This window comes from Drosophila simulans, chromosome 2R (genome assembly GCF_016746395.2).
Source record: "Drosophila simulans strain w501 chromosome 2R, Prin_Dsim_3.1, whole genome shotgun sequence".
In the NCBI taxonomy this organism is placed as follows: Eukaryota; Metazoa; Arthropoda; class Insecta; order Diptera; family Drosophilidae; genus Drosophila; species Drosophila simulans.
The window spans coordinates 18,390,390-18,411,143 of NC_052521.2; the positions used below are offsets into that span (position 1 = coordinate 18,390,390).

General features: G+C 46.7%; 1 protein-coding gene and 1 long non-coding RNA gene across 3 annotated transcripts in view; one reads left to right on the forward strand and one right to left on the reverse strand.

Moving 5' to 3' along the window:
• The window catches only part of LOC6735516 (apoptosis-stimulating of p53 protein 2), a 32,684-nt gene that overhangs the window by 1,206 nt on the left and 10,724 nt on the right, over positions 1-20,754 (reverse strand). Inside the window, exons 1-7 of one of the 2 annotated variants that reach the window (XM_016181449.3) lie at positions 15,573-15,792; positions 4,657-4,998; positions 4,080-4,347; positions 2,720-2,940; positions 589-2,648; positions 299-516; positions 29-231 (exon numbers count right to left, since the gene is read on the reverse strand). In XM_016181449.3, coding sequence (XP_016028860.2) covers positions 29-231; positions 299-516; positions 589-2,648; positions 2,720-2,940; positions 4,080-4,347; positions 4,657-4,836 — 3,150 coding nt within the window. In that variant the 5' untranslated portion in view covers positions 4,837-4,998; positions 15,573-15,792. Of the gene's footprint in view, positions 1-28; positions 232-298; positions 517-588; positions 2,649-2,719; positions 2,941-4,079; positions 4,348-4,656; positions 4,999-15,572; positions 15,793-19,714; positions 19,774-20,754 lie in introns of those variants that run through there. The other variant, XM_039291586.2, reaches the window with a different exon arrangement.
• LOC120284367 lies at positions 5,978-6,560 on the forward strand. Its single transcript, XR_005543559.1, has 2 exons — positions 5,978-6,064; positions 6,230-6,560. It is a non-coding gene; the product is annotated as an uncharacterized LOC120284367 (long non-coding RNA).

Consider the following 20,754-nt stretch of genomic DNA (forward strand, 5'->3'; position numbering starts at 1 on the left):
TCCATCATCGTCAGCACCGAGTACTCACCCCCAGGAGATTGCGGGGCACGTAGCCCTCCTCGCCGGCGGCATTCCGTGCCCACCACCACTCGTTCTCGGCATCGTCGCCCTTGCGCAGCACGATCAGTGGCTCATTGACGTGGAAGGAGAGCTCGTCTCCGTTTTGGGCCTCGTAGGAGAACACGGCGTACACGTCGCCATTGTGCAGGATGCCCAACTTCTCCTGAATGCCTGCAATGATATGGTTAAGTTATCAATCTATACCCAATATTCCCCATAGGTTCCTAGTCCTACTTACTGTATAAATACTCGGAGCAGCCATCGAATCCCTCCTCATCCTCCTCGCACTTTTCCGCCGGCGTCTCGTGATCCGACAGCGTGGAGGCAAACAGACAGGCGCCGCTCTCCACCAGGAACTTGACCATGGACAGATTATTGCAGCTGGCGGCGCAATGCAATGGCGTCCAGCCATCCGAGTCCTGGGCATTCACATCGCAGCCAAACTCAACGAGGAATCTGAAGCAACAAAAAAAAGAGCGAAAGATTAATTAGCTGGAATAAGGAGAGCAAAAGGCCAATGTCACTTACTTGACAATGTCAAAGTGTCCGGCACAGATGGCATTGTGTAGCGCAGTAATCCCCTCATCGTTGGCGGCACTGGGATTGGCCACTTGCATGGCCGTCTTCTTGACCAGTTCCAGTTCTCCTTCCAAACTGGCGTCCAGCAGCAGGGCCAGCGGATCAAAGCTCACCCTTCGTCCCAGCTTGGGTTTTCCGTTTGCCGTTCGCTCCTTGATGTTGCTGGTGGTCGCGGTTGTCGTCGTGGATGATGCGGATGTTGATGTCTCCTGTTGACTGGTCGTGATGCTGGGGGCCACCATTCGATCCGTTTCATCCACGCTGGATTCACTGCTCGGGGAATGTTGGGGGGATGTGTCCGGCAAGTTCTCCGTTGGCTGTCTAGCCGACGGTTCGGATTTCCGCTGGTTTTGCAACTGCAGCAGTGGCGGCTTCTGTTGGCCATTGGAACTGGATTGGCTGGACTTGAGGCGTGGCTGCTCGAACATCGGCTGCTTGCGGATGGTCAGTGGCTTCGCTTTGATGGGCAAATTGTCGTTGATGTTCAGGGATTGCAGTCCAAAGGTGGCCGTTTGCGTCTTATTAGCAGTCGATGCCGACGCTGCTCCACTTCCTGCTCCGCCCGTGGATCCGGACGTATTGGCCTCCACTGGCGATGGCTGCTCTGTTGGCGACATCTTGCTGGGCTTGGGCGGCAGCGCTGGTCGGGGATCCGTCATCACCACATTGGGCGCCACGCGATTCACCTTGGGGCTGTAGGTGATCATTTTGGGTATGGAGCTGCCGCTGGACACCGAATTGGGCGCCACACTGCTGATGGGCTTGCGTGGCGGCACGGCCAGGTTGCTCACCTGCACCTGGAGCGGCTTGGAGGCATTGGAAACGGCAAGGGCTACTGATTTGCTAATAGCTCCCAGGGGCATGCTGTGCACGGTAAGTTGTTGCTGCGTGTTGCGCTCCGAAAGCGTTTCGCTGGTCACCGAAATCTCGTTCTTCTTGGCTTGGGATTGCTGCTGATCCTGGCTCTCCTTCGCCGTCGCCTGCTGGTTAAGTTTGCTTATCAGTGCCGAGGCCGAACTGCTGCTCGAGGTGGTGCTCTTGGGGATTTTGCTGGCATTTGCGGTGGCGGGTGGAGATGTTGCGGATGCTGCTGCTGCAGTTGCGGCCTGGTTTGCTGCCTCTGCTGCTGCCTGAGCTGCTGCTGCTGCCGCTGCTGCTGCTGCTGCCGCCGCCGCTGCTTCTCGATCTCGTTTCTTGGGTCCCACTTCCGCATAGATATGTGTGGTACTGTCCATGGCCTCTGTTTGCGCCTGCTTGCGCAGCTCCGCCTCCGTTTTGGCCGGAGCCGCCAGCAGCTTCTTGGCCAACTTGGATTCATCGCTTTCGCAGCTGGAACTGGCCACGGGCACGGGCACGGAGCCGGCAAAGAAGCCACTGTTTTGTCCCAGCTTGACGTGCGTCAAGTCCTGGATGAGCTGGTTCTGCTGGTTGGTATTGGCCGTGGCCGCTGCATGCTTCATCCCACCGCTCAGATAGCTGGCCGTGCTCGTGATGGTGGACTTCTGGGGCGTGTGGATGAAGGGCTCCACGGCTGCCACATTGCCGCGGGCTCGTCCAGCGGCTGCGGCGGCAGCAGCAGCTGCCAGCTGATTGACCTGCTTCTGCAGCAGTTGCTGCTTCAGGGCGGCCACCCCACCATGTTTGCCCAGATTGCTGGCATTTTGCTGCTGTTGCTGCTGCTGCTGTTGTTGCTGGTGTTGTTGATGCTGCTGTTGCTGCTGGGCAGTTGCTGCTGCTGCTGCCGCCAGCAATTGTGCAGACTGCACATGCAGTTGCTGCTGCTGCTGCTGCTGTTGTTGCACTGCGGTCTGTTGTTGCTGCTGCTGATGTTGGTGCTGCTGCTGCTGCTGCTGCTGGTGATGGGTGTTGGCCTGCTTTTTGCGCTGCAGGCGCGTCTGCAGCTCGTAAATGCGCTGGTCCACCGACCGCAGCTCCGCCTGCCTTTGCTGCAGTGCCTCACGTTGCATGTGCAAGCGTGCATCCTGCTGAAGCGACAACTGATTGCGGTACTGCAATGATAAACAATAAACACTTAAGAACACAATGTTCCCAATTAGTCGCTGATGTGCTGACCACTCACCATCAGTTCGCGACGCAGCTTCTCCAGTTCGCGGGATGCCTGCGGTGGCAGCGGCTGACCACCAACTCCGTTGCCAGCTGCTGCCAGTATGTTCACTGGACATCGACGGTCACGTCGCAGCTCCTCCAGTTGCCGGGTCAAAGCCTCCACCTTGGCCACGGCCAAGCTGAGCTCCTTCTCCTTCTCGCTGAACAGTGCTCGAATCGAGTCCAAGTCATTGCCTGCAAATGGGCGATGGTACTTTGTGCTAGAAACGGCTTTATATAATAATGTCCCGACCCTATACGAAATATCTTATATCATACAACTGGCCAGGGTGGTTATTACCCTGGAGATAATGTTTAATCTCATGCGATTATCAAGGCACACCAGCATATCTTAATTACACTTAATAACGAAAGGGGCTAAAGCTAAATCTGTAGCTGGGCACTTGATTTTTGATTAGGGAATGGGTGCTTCTTCTCGAGTGTTCAGCTTAATCAACATTGCCATCCCAATAACGATTGGCGTGCCCACTAACTATTTTATAATCGCCGGCCGCCTGCTGGTCGCCGGTGTTTCCCTTTTCAAGGATTTCGGATTTGGGTTGCCTGTTCAAACTAATTACGGCCACAACACAGGGCGCCAGCTCATTAACATAATACCCCTGTATGGAAATGTGTGCGGGCCAACATCATCTTAGCCATGTTCGGAGGAGGCGCTGTTCCCGCCCACAGGCAATCATAAAGGACAACAAAGTGGCACACATACATAAATTAAATTCGCACACGCGAGGGGCGCCGAGTGTATGTGGCTTGGGCATGTGGATATGGATGCGGATGCGGATGGGGATGGGAAGGGATGGGATGGGATGGGATGAAGGCAGGCTACCACCACTCAACACGGTTTTAACACATGTTAATTCACCCAAAGAACCCCTCGTCTCCACTCAGCCATCGGTGGGTGCTTAACTCAATTGGAGGAGGAAGCTTAGGACCGGATAGGATATCCCAAGCAGATGCACTTGGTGGCACTTCGCCGCTGCCCTCCACCCACCCAACACTTTCCTGACCGCACTGCACAAAAGTTGCATAAAACATCTTGGGATTTTCTTGCAAAAATATTCATTTCATACAAAAGAGGCAGTAAATATTTAATTAATAATAAATGAGCAGGTATTGCCTGCATTAAGTAAGGCTTTTGAAATGTAGATGCAATTAAAGCCGAAGTATGATTAAGGAGGGTGGTTTTAAATTACCAGCATATTACCAACCCCTTAATTATACTATCAAGAAAAAAGATTGCAGTTGGTTAGGGCTCACATATAATCTTATTGTTGCGTTGCAGTTAAGCGACTAAAATTTTCTGCCAGTGTACTCACTCAGTGTGACATTGTAGGTCTTCTGCAGATCCACTTGACCCCGCAGCGCTCGCAGGCGTCGCAGCTTGGACTCCTGCGCCTCCACCCGCTCCCGCAGCCGGCGGAGCCGCTCGCCCTCCGCGCTGGCCACTGCGCTGCGCACCTCCTGCGACTTGAGGAAGCGCAGGCGCTGCTCCTTGGTGGCCAGCAGCTGGTGCTGGCTGTCGATTTGCTGCTGCTGTCTCAATGCCATCGCCCTCAGTTCGGCTGACGTCAGCCTGCTGGGCACCTGCAACAAGAGATTGGGATTGAGATTTGGGATGTCGGATCGTTAGCGAGATAAGCGGCTGAGTTGGATGGGTGTGTATGTATAGCCACCCACCCACAAGTGAGAAATGAAATTTCACAATTTATAATCCGAGGCGTTACCGTGAAAGCAACCCACCCATGGGCAGCGGAAAACTCAAAAGTCAAACTGAAAGTTGTCAACGTTCGTGGTCAGCCATAAATCAAGTTATGCTTAAGCTAATTTCGGCCTTTTGTTGTGTCGCAGATTGGATTTGCTCCTTGGATGCGGCCGAGATAGCGGTATACTTACGTTCAGCTTGGGCTCGGAGGTCACCACCACTCCACGCGTGGGGCTGACAAAGGCCAGGGAGGCTGTCGATGATGATGAGGACGACGCGGAGGACGCGGATGCCCGGTGGGCGGGCATCAGCGAGGCGGGCGGCATCTTGGGCAGATTGCCGGAGACGGGTCGACACACGCAGGTCAACATTTTCGACGCGCTCTTTTGATTTTTCGCTTCGATTTATCTTTGATTTATTTGAATTTATGATTCGTTTCGGTTCTTATTCAATGCACTTGGAGAAACCAACGAGCTATAGCTTTCAGTTCGAAGAATTCTCAGTAATTCCAAGTGAATTTTTATATGGGTTTACTATAATAATAATAAATAGTAAAAGATTTTACTAAGAAATATTTATGCTCGGGCTAGATTTCATTCTTTAACTAAGCATTTTCCAACTTAATCAAACATTGCTATGCATTTGAGTCAAAGTTTTCTCTAAGTTCACCCTTTTGTGAGTTGCAATCCCATTCACTGGCCTGCGATGGCATCCTTGACTGCAGCACCAAAGCAGGAACAGAGAGGCACCAAATTTGTGTGTTATTTTTTTATTGTTCAAGAAAATATATAGTGCAAGAGAGTTTGGCGGACCATGCCCTGCCCCCATCCCGCCAACCATCCAAACATTCCCCCCCCCCCCCCCCCTGCCCACTCGGCAACGTGGAACAGTGGGTGCCAGTGGCAGTGCCAGCTGGCGCCAGTGCCTCCGCCTTGTACTCGTTAATGGATTTTCAATTCAGTGCCTGATTGAAAGCACACTTTGTGTGGATGTGGATGTAGAAGTGGGTGTGGGTGTGGGGGCTACTGCACACGTAGTGTATGCAGCCATGTGGTTCTTGGGGTGGTAGTGGGGGCGTGGGTGGATTTGGTTATGGGGTGTTTACCGAACGCCTACGGGGTTGTCAATGGCAACGGGGCAGCGCCCCAAACAGCCGTGACAATAACTGCGCTCGATGGACTCCAAGTGCCTGCCTGCCTGCCGACTGCTGAAACAACAAGCGGCAGTTAAAGTCATAGTTGCGTGTACATAATCGCTGGCACTTACAATTACATAAAGGATACGGCCAAAGCCGAGGACAGGAAAAAATATGGAAAACCGGATAGCAGCAGATCTAGACTCGTAGTAGTTAAACTCGAGCGGAGAAACGCATATATAAGCCCGCTATATATATATATCCACTCGACGGGCTAAAGACCGACAGCAAACAATAAAATGCCGTCATGAGGATTGGCCAGGGACACGTCCCAGTCTGTTATCGAGTATCGTGTCTACTTCACGCCCACACTGAGGATAAACATGGCGGGCACAATCAAGGATCTAGTTGCTGGTTCAAAGTGAATAAGCTGTGGAGGACAAGTATCGATGAATCAAAAGGGGGTAGCTTTAAAACTTGTTTTAAGATAACTTCAATTCAACACATATCAATTCTCACTATCTGCTCCTCAACTTCATTTAAAGTTAAATTAAAGTTCATGTTGTACATGAGAAATAGATAATAGATATTGAAGCTTGTCACTTTGAAGTGAACATATTTTCTCTCAGTGCAGGCAACTCAACTCAACCCGTCGTTCCACTAGCACTCGTTCCCATGGAGCTCTTTGCTTTTTGGCCTCGCCGGGTACAATTGGCTTCGGTCACCATCATCAAGTCCAGGGACGAATTGATGACGGCGATGAGGATGATGATGGTGCTGCAATGGATTGCGCTGGCGAGTGCTGCTTCAATTTGGAGTCCCCACAAGATGATCGGGCAGCGCAGAAGGCTGCAATGGATACTTCAATACACCCCATCCTCCCCCTACTCAATTTATTGCCCCTTTTTCTGGGTCGCATTATACTCGAGAGAATGTTGCAAATAAAAAGAAGATACATTACGGCGAAATTGTACCAAAAAAAAAGATGCAGAAGCGTACATATGTCCCCAGACAGCGCGTTTCGCAGCTATAAATCACATGTAAAACACCAGCCGTAAAGAGAGAGTCATCAAACATGTCCGGCAGTCGACTTGCCCCACTCCATCGCTGACTTTTGTGAACCGATCCTTAAGGATAACCATTTGCAGCTGTCATAAAGTTGGCCATAAGCGTTTTGTCAAAACTCCTGCAACTTGGGCAACTATTTAAAGCCCAAGTCGCTTTATCTTTGGGCCATAGTTTTAACGAACTTGCTGGCTGGCGTAATGAATTAATCTACTTTCCACCGATGCCATCTGCGCAAATATTTGCTCAAAAAAGCAAACTTTGCGGCAGCGAGGGGAGAGTAAAAAGCGAAGCTTCAAACTTGTCGAATGCATTGAGACCGCAGAAACCAAAACCCGAACCCAAAAGCACGGGACAGGCGATGAATGTATCCTGTAAATTCAATGTGGCAGCAGCCAACCAGCCAGCCAGCCAGCATTTTCGAGGAATATTTTCCAATTAACAAAGTTTGTCATAATAACTCGCTCGCAGCCAGGAATCTCCAGCATGTAACGAGCAATGTGCTCGGCGTTATACCCCCAATACCCCTATTCGGCTCCTCTCTATTTACATTTTTGCAGCCATTTATGGAGCTGACGAGGCTAAGCACGCGGGCCCGGAAAAGTGGGAGTAGTTGTGGCAGGAACGGGAGCTGTCGAGGAATCGGCTGCCAAGGACTCTCTACCCGGGCCCCCAGTACCAGGAATTTCCGGCATTTTCGCTGACGCAGCTCAAAACGTGCAACACTGAGAATAATATCAGTTTCAAACGGACGGAATAATAATAGTTATCAGATTAACTTGTTCTGCTCCTAAAAGCAAAAATATTAACTTTATTTTCTAGAGATTTATTGTGCATACTAGAGCTTAGATACATTTCTCTCAGTGCATCTAGAGGGGAGGCAAAAACGCAACTATTTATGTTGCACAGCGACGAAGTACCCCTTTCCATTTCAAATGGTCTTCGCTGGGCGGTAGGCGTCTCTGGTGGGAGGGGGGGCGTGGCAAAAGCCAACCAATATAATTGTACATTGAAAGATGTCGGGGAAAAAGTCGCGACGTCGTTTGCCATTGTACAAATGTTGTTGCCTCTGGGTGTTGCCACTTCTTGTGTTGCCAGTAGTAGTAGTAGCTGCTTTTGGTGTCGGAGCAACAAGCATTTTATTGATTTTAGCCCCCTTTCCTTTATGTTTTTTTTTGGTTTCAAAGTGGAGTGCGAGTTGGCGTTCGGCTTCCTGGGGGGCAGGACATCGCGTGCGCTTACGTTTATTGCTAATTTTTTCCTCTTTGTTCTGCTCTACTTTCGCCTCCTTTGGCGTCCTAACTCGTGGCTCGCCTTCCGCCGCTGCTCCTGCCCCTCGCCGGACACTTGGCCTGGACAGTGTCCTTGCTGCACATTTCCAAATCGATTACAAACAGGATATGCACTGCGGAAGCGTGTTTGATGGAAGTGCCAGCCGCCGCAAAGCGATTAGAGGGGTGGCAACTACTACAGAGCACACACATCCGGCTGTGATCCCGTCACGGATTTGAATTGGATTGGCCGCCATCGCCTTTGTGGCCATTTTGTATTTTAATTAATTCCAGCAAACTGGCGAAGGGCAAAAGTTTTGCCTATGCGACCAAATGTCCGCAACTTTGGCAATTTGTGTGCACCGATGGAAGAGGAATGAGCGGCGCTGACAAGGACACCTGCAATACACACATTCTTATAGGTAAATGTGCTCTCGCTTACAAGCCAGGGATACAAGCTCAGATCCTTGGATAGACTAAATTTCGATTCATTTAAAAAACTATAAGCTATGCACTTCATTTTGTCAGTGAACCACGGAAACCGAGCCAATTTGCAAATTTGACAGATTGCCAAACCCAATAGATGCATATATACCCAGTGGATTCGTTCACAAAAATAATCATTTGAGCCGCAGAACCAAAGCAAACCCGCAATTTGATTGTCAACCAAATTGTCGGTGGCAATTGTGACATCTTTGCAGCCCTGATAAAAACATATTCCTCGTAGTTCAACCACACACATATGGTGAATGCGACAAGGATCCTTTGCCTTTGGTTGGCCAAAATCAAGCTTCACTTTCGTGTTAGTTACTGGAGCAGACATTAGTGGCACTCTCGAGCGCCTTCCAGCTCCTCCTGCTCCGCCAGCTCCTCCGTGCATCCTTCGGCCATGGCAAACGGTTTGTTCCAAGTGGTTTCAGTTGCGAGTGGCTTTTGCCTCGGCAAAAAGTTTTCCACACTCATGTCAAGGAATGCTGGCGCAGGGAGCAGGGTAAGCGGTCAGGAGGAGGAGGAGGAGGTGGGGAACCGCTGGGCACAAGGGTCTTCTGCGGACCAACAAAAACTCTGCTAAGGGGCTTAAGTCGTCGCTCACGCGAATCTCTCGTCGCACTTTCCCACTCCGGAGGAAGTGTTTTGACGTACTGCTGATGTCCGGCGGACTGCTGCGGTTGCGGTTCAGTACGGTACGGTTTGGTACTTTTTGGTTCGGTTTTGGGCCTTTTTTCCTTGGCCGGACCCACAACTTGGTAAACGACCATCATACACCGTTTGCAGAAACCACACGCGTTGTAATTCCACTGACCCTCATTGGGCGAATTGGGTGGTTCGAGTTGGAGTCCAAGTCCGTGTCGGCTTTTTCACGTTGTATTTTTTTTTTTTTTTTGGTTTCGTGCCAAATGCTTAACACTCAACAAAGTTGAGAGTTGAAGCAATTTTCCGCAAGAGTAATTAAAGCAACGGACTGTCGGCTGGACAGGGGGGTTGTTTTTCCGGGGAGGGGGGAAGGTACCAAGTGGGGTATGTGGGTGGTGGTGGCGGGCGCCATTGGGTCAAATTTCACGTGAGCAGCTTCTGTGACCTGAACGGGCAAATTCTCAAAATGAAATGTGAGCGAGTTCAAGGTCACCGAAATGTGCGCGAAATGTGAGCGAATCGAATGTAAATTATCCAAAAAGAACTGAATAATTACATGCTATGAAACTGCAGCATATGCAATTAATGTTTTGATTGAGATTTAAACGCTTTAAAATCAGTTAAAAGCTGAAAAGTGAGATGCAAAAGTATACTCTTAATTCATTTAAAGTAAAAGTCATTTGTTTGGCCAACAATCTCACATAACTCGAAAGTTTTCAGAACACACACAATATGCAAAAATATCAACTGTGATCAAATGTAAGTAACCGTAACCCACAAAATATTGTCAAAAGTAGTTAGGTCATTGGATAGCTGGGAAATTGAATAATTTCAGCTTTGCTGCTCTTGTCCAAAAACCACTGCAGTCATTTCTCCCAAGGGAATCCTTTTTCGAGAGCTCCTGCCCGGAAATCCAATAAAGTGTTTTGCAATGAAGCAATATTCAATCCTGCACGATGCCCTCTTCGCCTGTCGAAAAGTGTTGCATACTTTCGAGGGCCCACAAATTGAGAACTTCCATGGTGGAAGGAATTACTTTTTGGCGTCAATCGAGAGAAGAGTTTGGCCCATTGAACGCAATAAAATATTCAATCCCATTCAATCGGCATCGGCACTTAAACTAGCTGGAAAAACGGGCCTGGCAATGAAACCTCAAAACCTAATATACACTGACAGCTTATTGGCATTGCAAATAATTTGCGTTAATTAAGTGACTGTCAGTGGAGTAAAAATGAAAGGACCAAAGGACGAGGGCGGTTCAATGTCGATGCACTCGTTATCGACTGTTTGGCAACTTAATTGCGTTTGCTTTTGTAAATTTAATTTTAATTTAATGCTTTATTGAATTGCGCAGCTACTGGCCATTCAATCACCCGCTGCTCATCCCATTCGCCATTATTGATGACAGCGAAAAAAATCATAAAAAAAATAAATAAGAATAATAAAGCAAAATAAATAAAAGGCCAAATTGAAGCATAAAATTTACACGGCTCTGCTGCGCAGCAATTGATTTAACACAATCATAAAATATAAACAAACAGTGTTAAATAAAGGAATAAATAAATAATAAAACTGAGATGGCGCGATTGCGAGTGCCACTTGGGCGAAAGGGCATTAAACATTTACGCCCATTTTTAAGCGCAGATTATGCAAGCCAACTGGTCAGCTGGCATGGGAGCAATGGTTCCGTGTCCTGGTAAATTGTGGCCATAATTCAGGGAATTAAATTTAAATTTGCCGGGCAACAAAGTGTGGCGCCACTCCACACCTCTGCGATTCTCGACCCCAATTGCCCTCCGGCAAATAATAGTTCAATTTCTCACGGTATTCATTATTCAGGACTGGACATAGTTGGTCCTGCCGCTTCCTTCGTCCTTATTTACCATTCTATGCAGACCTATTAGCCCGCATACTTGAGCCGGAGACCCTGGCACCGGCTGCCATTGAAATGACTTTTAAAACTTTTTACAGTTGTAATTATTATAAATAAATGAAGCGCAATTTGGTGGGTTCCCAGGAACACCCGCCTCCTCTGTCTCTTCTTTGTTTATTTCTGTTCCGTTCCATTCTGTTCTCTTCTCTTCAAATGTCCTTGACGTGCACGTGTGTGTGTGTGGTTCTGCTTGTGTCTGTTTATTATTAACTCGAATGACGACCCAAAAATTTGCTCATTTCCAGAGCTGTCAGACGGAGACTAGCAGGACCGAAAGACCGAGACAGCCAAGGAAGAAAGGAGTGGCCAAATCCTGGCCGACACTCAACTACAAATTGGCCAGCAGGGCAGACATGTGCAGATGTCCTGCGACAGATTCGCAGGCAATTATTCAGATGGGCTTCGTAGCCAATTTGCTTGCGGCTCGATGATGACATTAATTTTTGCCAGCCCGTAATAATATATATGTTATAACATTTTTTTTATGCTCCATATTTATGGGCAAACGGGCGCGCCGGTGAAGCGTTATGAGCAAAACAGATTTTCCACTTAGCATAAATTAAGCAGAATTTAATGGCTGACTTATTTAAATGGCTTCCTGCGGCCGAACGCACTGTTTGTTGAATGAAATCGAAAAGTTTGAAATCGCAATCTCTCTGGTGCATTGCTTTGATGACTTTTCATTAAATTATGCTTTCCGCATTCCATTTCCCTGACTTAGAGAGCCAGTGAGTGAGCGCTAACAGAGTTATGAAAGCAGAATTTTCCATTTTCCATTTCCCGTTTGCTCTGTCTCACTGCTCCTCTATCTTTCGGGTTCACTGCAATTTCAGTGACAACAAGAGAACAAGTATAGAGCAAACCATCGAGGGAATCTGCCAGCCAGAACCGAAAAGCCCAATAACGAAAATGGCCCAAATTGCATTCGCTGACCTTGAGTTGCTTTCACTTAGCGCCATGGGAATGTTAATTACTTGGCCATAGAACAAGATGGTAATCTCGATCCGTGTCGCAATCAAACTATTTATGCAATGTGCGTGCCGCATGAGGAATCCACAGCAATAATGTTGTTCTAACAGATTTCATTCGAACAACAATCGAGCCACATTCTATCGCAAAAGCAAACAGCTGGCGGGCAAAATTGTGGGATTGTGGATTGCAGATTGAGGATTTACTGGATTCGAAGATATCTACCCTGTTTTGTATAAGCAAGGATATAAATTCAATTGCTTAAATGCAAGTTCAGCGATCTAAATGATATATATACTGCTCGGTTAAATCAAAACTTATTTGCTATTCACTTAGTGATAGAAATGAGTACCTAAAGTTCCATACACACTGCGGCGCGAACTCTGAACTCTTTTTTGTGCCCGGAGCAAAACAACTGGTAGCAGTGGGAGCAAAAGCATTTATTGTAATTCGAAATCAATCAATAGAACCCATAAAAAAGTGAGTGGCAAGTCGTGGAGATGAGCCAAATACCCGCATACCCGCATCTGTGCGCAAACAGTTTGCTCCTCCCTTGACTGTTTAATACTTATTTAATCAAGTTAATGTAGTTAAATCAGCTTAGGCAAATATTCCCAGCAGCAGCCACTGTCGAACACAATAGGCCAAGATAAACCGTTCGTTTTGGCCATGGCCAAGAGGAGGGATTCTCCCACACACACAGAAACTAATACAGATAAAAGGGCATTCATTACAAAAGACCAAAGCGGCAAAGTTTTTCATCGGCGGCGATGTCAGATTTGCGACATCAGCGCAAGGATCTCAGTACTCAAGATACTGCACTGAAAACAAAAATTTCAATTCCGCCGTCTTAATTTCAAAAGTTGTGCTGAGAAAGGATATTAAGATACCCTGATTTTTTTGAACAGTTTATGGCAATGGCAAATCATTAGACTTTGTCATTCTTCATACTTTTTGACATTTAACAATTGATTTGAAATACAATATCCTATTAAATAAAATGCTCGATATTATTTGCTGTGCAAAAAACAAGCGACAAAGGAGCAAGTGAAGATGGTTGGTGGGGGAATAGACCTGGGACCACGACCAATGGCCACCGAGTGACCACACAGCCTGGCGTCATTAATATTAAGTAATCGTGAAGGATGCTCTCTGGTGTATAATACGTCCTTGCACCACCACCCCCCGCACTCCATGCCAACCTGTCCCTTGGCTTTTTGCCGCCCTCTCAAGCAACGTGTGCTCGGAAGTTCGTGAACCCGCTCATTGACCATGAGTTAACCATGAGTGTTGACTGTGGTCGTAAATTCGCCGCCTCCCACACACACATCCACATCCACATCCATCCAAGCAGTTATGAAGAACCGTGGGGACAGAGGGGCGTGCCTAGGCCTGTTAGGCCGCCCACTTTCAATGTCTCACAATGGACAGATTAGTGAAGTGCCAAGAGCAAATGGACTTGGGCAACGGGAACTGGAGCAGCAGGAATCGCCCAGGAACGGCACAAGGGGGAAATGGGCCGAACGGAAGCCAAATGGGGGCTAAATCGAAATCTTGTGGTCAGCAAAGTGATTTCGTGGGTGGTTAGTTCAGAAATACATTCAACAATTGGTAGAGTGATTTAATTATAGAGCACATAAATTAGTAACTGCAGGGAAAATTATTAGGAGCATTTTCAAATTTTGAAAGGAAACCCGTATTATGATCCTGTGAGTCATTAAATTAATATCATCCTGCTGATGCTTAATTGCTGCAAAAGGAGAAGCAACCAAATGACTCCAACTTTGCACCTTTGATTAGGTCCATTTCGGCTTCTGTCTTTCTTTTTTTTGTGTGCCAGCCAGGTAATCTAAAAGTTTTCCATCTCTGAGCCTTACGACCCTTCTGGGAAATTTGGCCCAACCTGATGGGCTTTTCTTATGAGTGTATGTACGTACAAAAAATGGGTTAAATTTATGAGCTTAAGATAATGCGGTGTCCAGAAAAAAAGAGCATTCACAGCCGCATGTGGAGGACATTGGACGTAATTTGTGCCGCCTAACCCCCGAATTCGGACCAAACCGAAATTCAAATTAAATCAGCTTGGACCTGGGACCCAAGTTGGGTTCGCATTCCTTGAAGCTTTAATTGCACATTAAGCTTAATTAACAAATTCATGGAGGAGACGTGGTCTCCAGTGGCCCCGCCCACCCCATCCCATCCATTCAATGGCCCTCATGATGATGTGATGTCTGCCATTTGCAGATGGAGACGTAGGTGGAATGCTAGTGCTGCAAATAGTTTTTACACATTTGATTAAAATGTTGCAAGCCCAAGTTGTGCTGCTCGTTTCTCACTTTCAACGCCCGGCAATTGTGGCCATGCAAATTGAGTTTGTGGCAGCTTTGTGTAAATTTAACCGGACACTTGGACACGCTTAGCAAATTAAAATGCCACAAAACCGTCCAGAGAGCAGGGGAGCTGGGAACTGGGAACTGGAAGGTTTTTGGGCTGCAGCGGCATCAGCATCACCATCTTCATTAAAATTTTGCCCAGAGCGTCTTTTCAATGCCGCCTTTAAATAAGATTAAGCAAAAAACGGCATAAATCCCGGGCTGCAGTCCGTGCGATCCTGGGCAACAAAAGCCGCCTGCCCTTGGCCCCTTGGCGAATCAAAGCCGAAAAAGGGGGCGGCCAACGGGGCGTATGAGCGTTAAATAAGTGTGTGCAAAGTATCTGCGGCCAAGCTGCGCTCATTAAGCGAATTCAGGCCAGTGGCTGTGAGTGTGGGTGTGGATGTAGATGGGTGTAGTTCGTTGGCTCATATTTCCGAGTCACCTTTTTCTAATACAGCGCCACGTAGGCGGGTGCACTTCAGCCAAATGGAGGCAACAAATCCGCACAAATTGCACTCGCAGCGGGAGTGGAAAATGGGAAAGCGGTCGAAAGGAGTGGTGGAGTGTGGAGTGAGACGCTGTCATGCGACATTATTGATTTAAATGCCATAAACACCCAAAAGTAGAGCACACACACACACTCGCACAGCAAGTGGCACATCCGAAAGATACTTTGAATGTTTTCCAAGATAGCCCAACAGCGGAAGCTAAAAAGCCAGGCAAAAACAAACACGCCGTAAAGGTGTGTGTGCGGCCGGTTGGGCTAACACACACACATTAATGTGTCTGTGTGTGGGTAATATGCCGCACACGTAGACAACTATTAACTAAAGGAGACACAGACAGACGGACGCACTAAAGCATACATTTAGGCGCTGATGGCCGGATGTGTGGTGTGATGTGGCACGGTGACATTTGCCTGGAGTTGGAGCTACTCCCACTCCCACTCCAAATGACTATCCGGCCTTCTAGGAAATTTGTAACAGATGCGGGCCAGCAGCTCACAATTGACTTCACACAGGCACAGCGCAAGTAATTGGAAAAAAAAACAGCCGGCTGCTGCTGATATTTTCTCTGGAATTTTTGGCTTTGTCGCCAGCACAGAAAGCGAAAAAGCGCGCGATCCGCCCGCGCCCCTTTATTTTTTTTTTTTTGGCGTAATTGCGGGCCCAGATAAGCGCTTTATTACCGATTCACTGGCTTTTATCGCATTTTAATAACTCACGGAAAATGCGCCAAACGAGCCGCCCCCCAAAACAAAGTGTTTACGTTACGTTACGTTGTTTGGCGAAACGAAACGAATCGTATCGAACCGAACCGTATTCACGTTACTCGAAGTTTTCTTAAAGTGGCCAAAATGGCAATATCGCGTTAGCTTCGAACATTCGCGACCGCCAGCCAAAGCACAACTGACTAGAATGCCGCTGGAAAAGCAGAACTGAACGCAACGACGCTTGCCGCTGCTTTGAATTCGAAAACGAAGTTGCTCGGAAAAGCCGAAAGTTGGAAAAGCACGAGGAAAATGCCGAACGATGCGTCACACGAACCACTGCAACTGGGTGGGTGGTTGACTGCCGGGTGGCTCAGTGGGTCGAGTGGTGTGGGTTTTGGGCCGAAATGTGGGTGGCCTTGCTCACTTGCATTGCCAAATTGCCGAAGACGCCGCACGGAAGTGCGTGCGTTGCTGCAGTTCAGCTCGGGTATTATCCCAATGAAAGACTGCATATGAGCATTAAGCATGCATGGATGCGAGTGGAGAGGCGCTGCATGTCCCTGGCTCATAATTATGCGTATAGTAAGGATTAATAATGCCAAAACGCTGTGGGAATATGTGGGAATTCAAAGGGAATTAGATTTAATAAATTGCTGTCTTTTGTAACAAAAAATTCGATTAAAATGCGTTTCTTTGCGAGCTTAAGTGATATTCTGCAGATTATTTAAGCATAGACAACTGAATCTAAATATCATCTTGTTTGCTATGCACTTTTATACAAGATAAAAACTTCTAAAGCAACAGATATTGTTTGAAAAAACACAAAAATGATTATAGCTACATATATCTATGAACACATGAAGTGTCATTCTATAGCAAATCGAAACATCTGTTAATCCTTGATTTGTGGCATAACTTCCTTGACTTTGGCCTATCTCCTTGATATGCTGGCGGCATTCTAGAACCCACTGTATCTGACCTAGCCTGTCATTCGGTTGCGCAAATTAGCCGCCACCCACTCCACCCATCGGCGGGTTAAGCTGCCTGCCTTGTTTTTTTTTGTTTTTTCTTTGCGAAATGAAACTGTGTGGGCTGCTTAGCTAGTTTCAGCTTAGCCAGCTGCCTGTGTGCGTGTGCATCAAATCATTGCCGACTTTTGTGCGCAAATATTTACGACAACTGGCATCTGCTCATCCCCACACAGCACCTGCTTGTGCACGGAGAAAATTAAGCTAAAGGTAATATTCATAACATATTTTCTCTATACCCACTCCTACTACATCTACATTGTGTACTTTCAAAACAAAAACTTTGTTTTAACAGCTGTTGAAACGTGGAATATGCACTGCAGCTACGACTAAAAACGCCATTCGAAAGCTTAAAATATACCTCAAGTAGTTCATCATAATAAGTATAAACCTATATAGTTATTCATATTTATTTAATACGACTATAAGTAGTACGACTATATAGTCAAGTCCATAAATAGTATCTGGCATACGTGTCGTATGAGTGATTTGGTTGGAATGTAACTCAGTTACGTGTGGAATGATGTTCTCCGCTTCTAAGTTGAGGCATTTTCATAGAATTTGAGGTCTTAATGCATTTATGAATGACAGTAAAATTTCTTTCAGTATGGTGACCCATTCCCGGGGTAAAATGACACCGAAAAGAAACAAAAGCATGCGTCTAAAATCTAACGACGACAACAACCTGTCACGCCAGCTGAGGTACGACTGGTGGGATTCGTTGGGTTCACGGTTCGGTTTGGCCATGGGTGCGGAAGTGGGCATGGGCCATAGACCGAAGGTATGGCAATGGATCCCCTAACAAGGCATCCTGCAGAGCAAGAAAGACGGATGAGAGGAAGGAGGGAGTAGGAGCGACAACAATGCGTCGGGGGGTCAGCAACAGAAGCCAGTAACCTGTGGAGATTCAGAAGCCGGAGCAGGAGCAGCAGCAGCAGCAGCAGCAGCAGCCGGAGGTGCTCCACATGAGCTGACACTGGCAGTCAAACAGAGGCCCAGGGAACCCAGCTCGTACTCGTAATGGCCTCTAAACAAAGGGCGTGCTTGTTTGGCAACAGCCAAACTGCCAAACAGCCCGTTCGCCATTGCCTCTGTGTTCCAATGCCATGTGTACATTTGTCTTTTTGCAAATTAATTTATAAACACAATTGACATTGAGCCGGAATGTAAATATGCCGCTGAGAATGGTTGTTGCCTTGCATTAAAAATTCAAGTCCCACTCTGTCACATCTGCAAGCTCACCACATGTGTGCGTGAGCCCATCGCTGTGTGAGTGGAGTGCCAGTGTGTGTGTGAGCGTGACTTTCCCCCGTATGTGTGTGTGTGTCTAGCTAAAGAGTGTGTGTGTGTGTGTGTGTGCCTCGTTGTTTGTCTTTTGCCATGGCCTGGCATTTATATTTCCCTCCAGGAAGCAGCAACAAAAGTTGCGAAATGCCAAGCTGACGTTGCACTTAAGGAAATGGGCTAACACAAATATGGCTGAAATAGAGGACAGTCGGTCGGTTGTGGGTGTGCTGGCGTCGCCCTGGGAAATTCCAATATTAGTTATGACCTTCAAGTGGGCCGCTTTCTAAATAAATAATTTAATCAATTGCTAATTGAGCACTGGCGCCCATCATGATGCATATTTGCTTGATCAAAATTCCTCGGCAAAATTGGAACTCCTCGCAGCGAAGACTATTTGATGCTCAAGTACGCCAACCCTAAAGGTCACAACTCTTTGGCAAGAGTTTACACTCGAAAAAATTGGGCAAGTTTCGATTAAGGAAAAAGATAAATAAATTTGTGGGGAGGAAGTCAAAATTCCATAGCTTGCCATTATTAAAAAAAATCAGTACCTTAGAAAAAAGAGAACCCTGCAGAAACCTACCCCCATTTTTCTCTGTGCACTTGGCAAAGAAAAAGGACAAAATTGAAATTCCTTTCTCCTTAACTTTGCTAAACGGCTATTAACTTTCCAACGTATCTGCTCGACCATAATTCCTCGAAAAATTCAGTCATAGTCATTCGTATGTTTGCAGCAGCCAACAAAAAACTGTTGAAAATGTTTGAGAAGGAGACAAGCCGAGCACTTTCAGCTGAACACCAACAACAACAACAAGTTGTCGTTGACTTAAAAACTGATTTGCAATTTTATAAAGAGCTTGGCTTTCCACACAAAGGTCTGGCTCATACAAAGGTGGGGTAGTTCGGTTCTACGGTGTATATGCAACGGGTGGCGAAAGCGAAAGCAGCAGCAGCAGCAGCAGAAACAAAAGCTAAACAAAACTTTTGTTTGTCCTCATCGGCCGGCTGAAAACTGCTGACTGACTTGGCTGAAATTTGTCGACCGACCGACCAGGCCTAAGCCGCAGTGTCTCCCTTCATCGGGTGACCTTTTTTGGCTGGCAAAAATTGTAAAACTCATTTACATAACAATTACCGCTTGACACGGCGATGTTGCCCCTCCCCACCCCTTTTCACCACCCATTTGGGCCAAACCAAACTTCACATTGGGTAATACTTTGAAGTCCGGGGCGAACTATACACACACACATACACATCTATTGTTTGTTGTTGCTCTAATGTTGTCGCTCACATGCTGTCCCTTTCCGTTTGTCTCTCCATCGCACTCCCCCGCTAGTGGCGCCACCTGCCGGCACTTGCGGGTCTGACATTTTATTTAGATTGCTTTGCATTTTCAACTTTTCTCCGTTTTCCAACCGCCAACTGCGTGCAATTGTCGTTACAGAGAAAGAAATTATGACATATAAAACGATTTCAATAGTTGGACCAAACTTAAGTGTAAGCTAACATACCAACTTGAAAGGTTAAAACCATTTTATTGAAATAATTTTCGTTTTCCTTGAGGCTATTACGTAAATTAATCTATTTATTTTCATTGCAATTTTCCCTGTACTGTGCTGCGAACTTCCACCAACTGGAAAACTCGCTGGCCTTAAGTTGCCCCGCACTTCACTTTCATTATGTGTCAGTTGCATTGTCTTGACTTTTCGCATACATTTTCCCCGAGTTTTCCGGCCCCAGTGGATTTTTATGTTCGTGCTGCGGTTCCGCCCCGGTTATGTGACACAGGGAGCTGAACTGTTTGTTTGGCTTTAGACACTGATTAGCCGTAGCACTTACAATTTCATCCAAAGTGTTCGTCGGCTCCTTCATACCATGACGTTAGAGATTCATCCAATCTGCCGGCGAGAGAAAGCAAACAAAAGAGAAGTCAGAATCAGCAAACAGACAAACAAATAATCATTAAATATCAGATGTACAAAGGGGGAGGGGTGTGTGTGTGGGTGGCCCCGTTTTCAGGTGCGTCAATATACAAATGTCTGCCCCAATGGGGCGCCACAACTTCCATGCGAGTGTGTGAGTTTGGCAAACATATTTAAGCAGAACCAGATAAGCACAAAATTTAAATTCGTATTATTTAAAATTAAAACAAACTTTATTAGGCAACACTGTATGCAACTGCTACTTTAACTCATGGATCCACTTTATTTATTTCGTTTGGTTTCCATTCCAAAATGGGCATTTTTCTTTATTGATTTCACCAGATCACCTTTTAACTGTTACATGCCTTTCAACGAATCTAGCATACCCTTTACCACTACAAGTAACGAGTAACGAGTATAATAATTTGTCTTTTCATCATGCAAAATACACATACGTATGAAGGCAGTGATTCAGATAGGGAGAACCAAGATGAAACCTGGCACTGGGTTCGTCCTTTCAACGCACCCAACTCTCAGCCAAGGCAAATTCACTCTTTTTATGCGACTTATTTAGTTCAACAATGGAGTAAAAAGCGAAGGGCACCAGCTCAGTGGGGAAAAAGTTCATTCTTATTAAAATCATGATATACACAGCGGGAAGAACTCGCAGTCATTTGCATTTTCCAACCACTCGCCATGGTTCGGAATAGAATTTTTTCGGTGCTTCTGTTTTGTAAGTTGATTGCCACATAAATTTCATGTAATCTAATAAAATTTGAATTGTCGTCGGCTCCTGTTTTTGGGCCAATGTGAAAAGTGAACTGCCAGCCGCAAAATAACCAGTACCCACAATCCACTGACAAACTAGAGGTGGTTCGATTTTAAAACAAAAACTTATGTGAACCCATTTAAATATTCGTAGTTAAGCACGTAAATTATCCATTCGTGACTCAATTT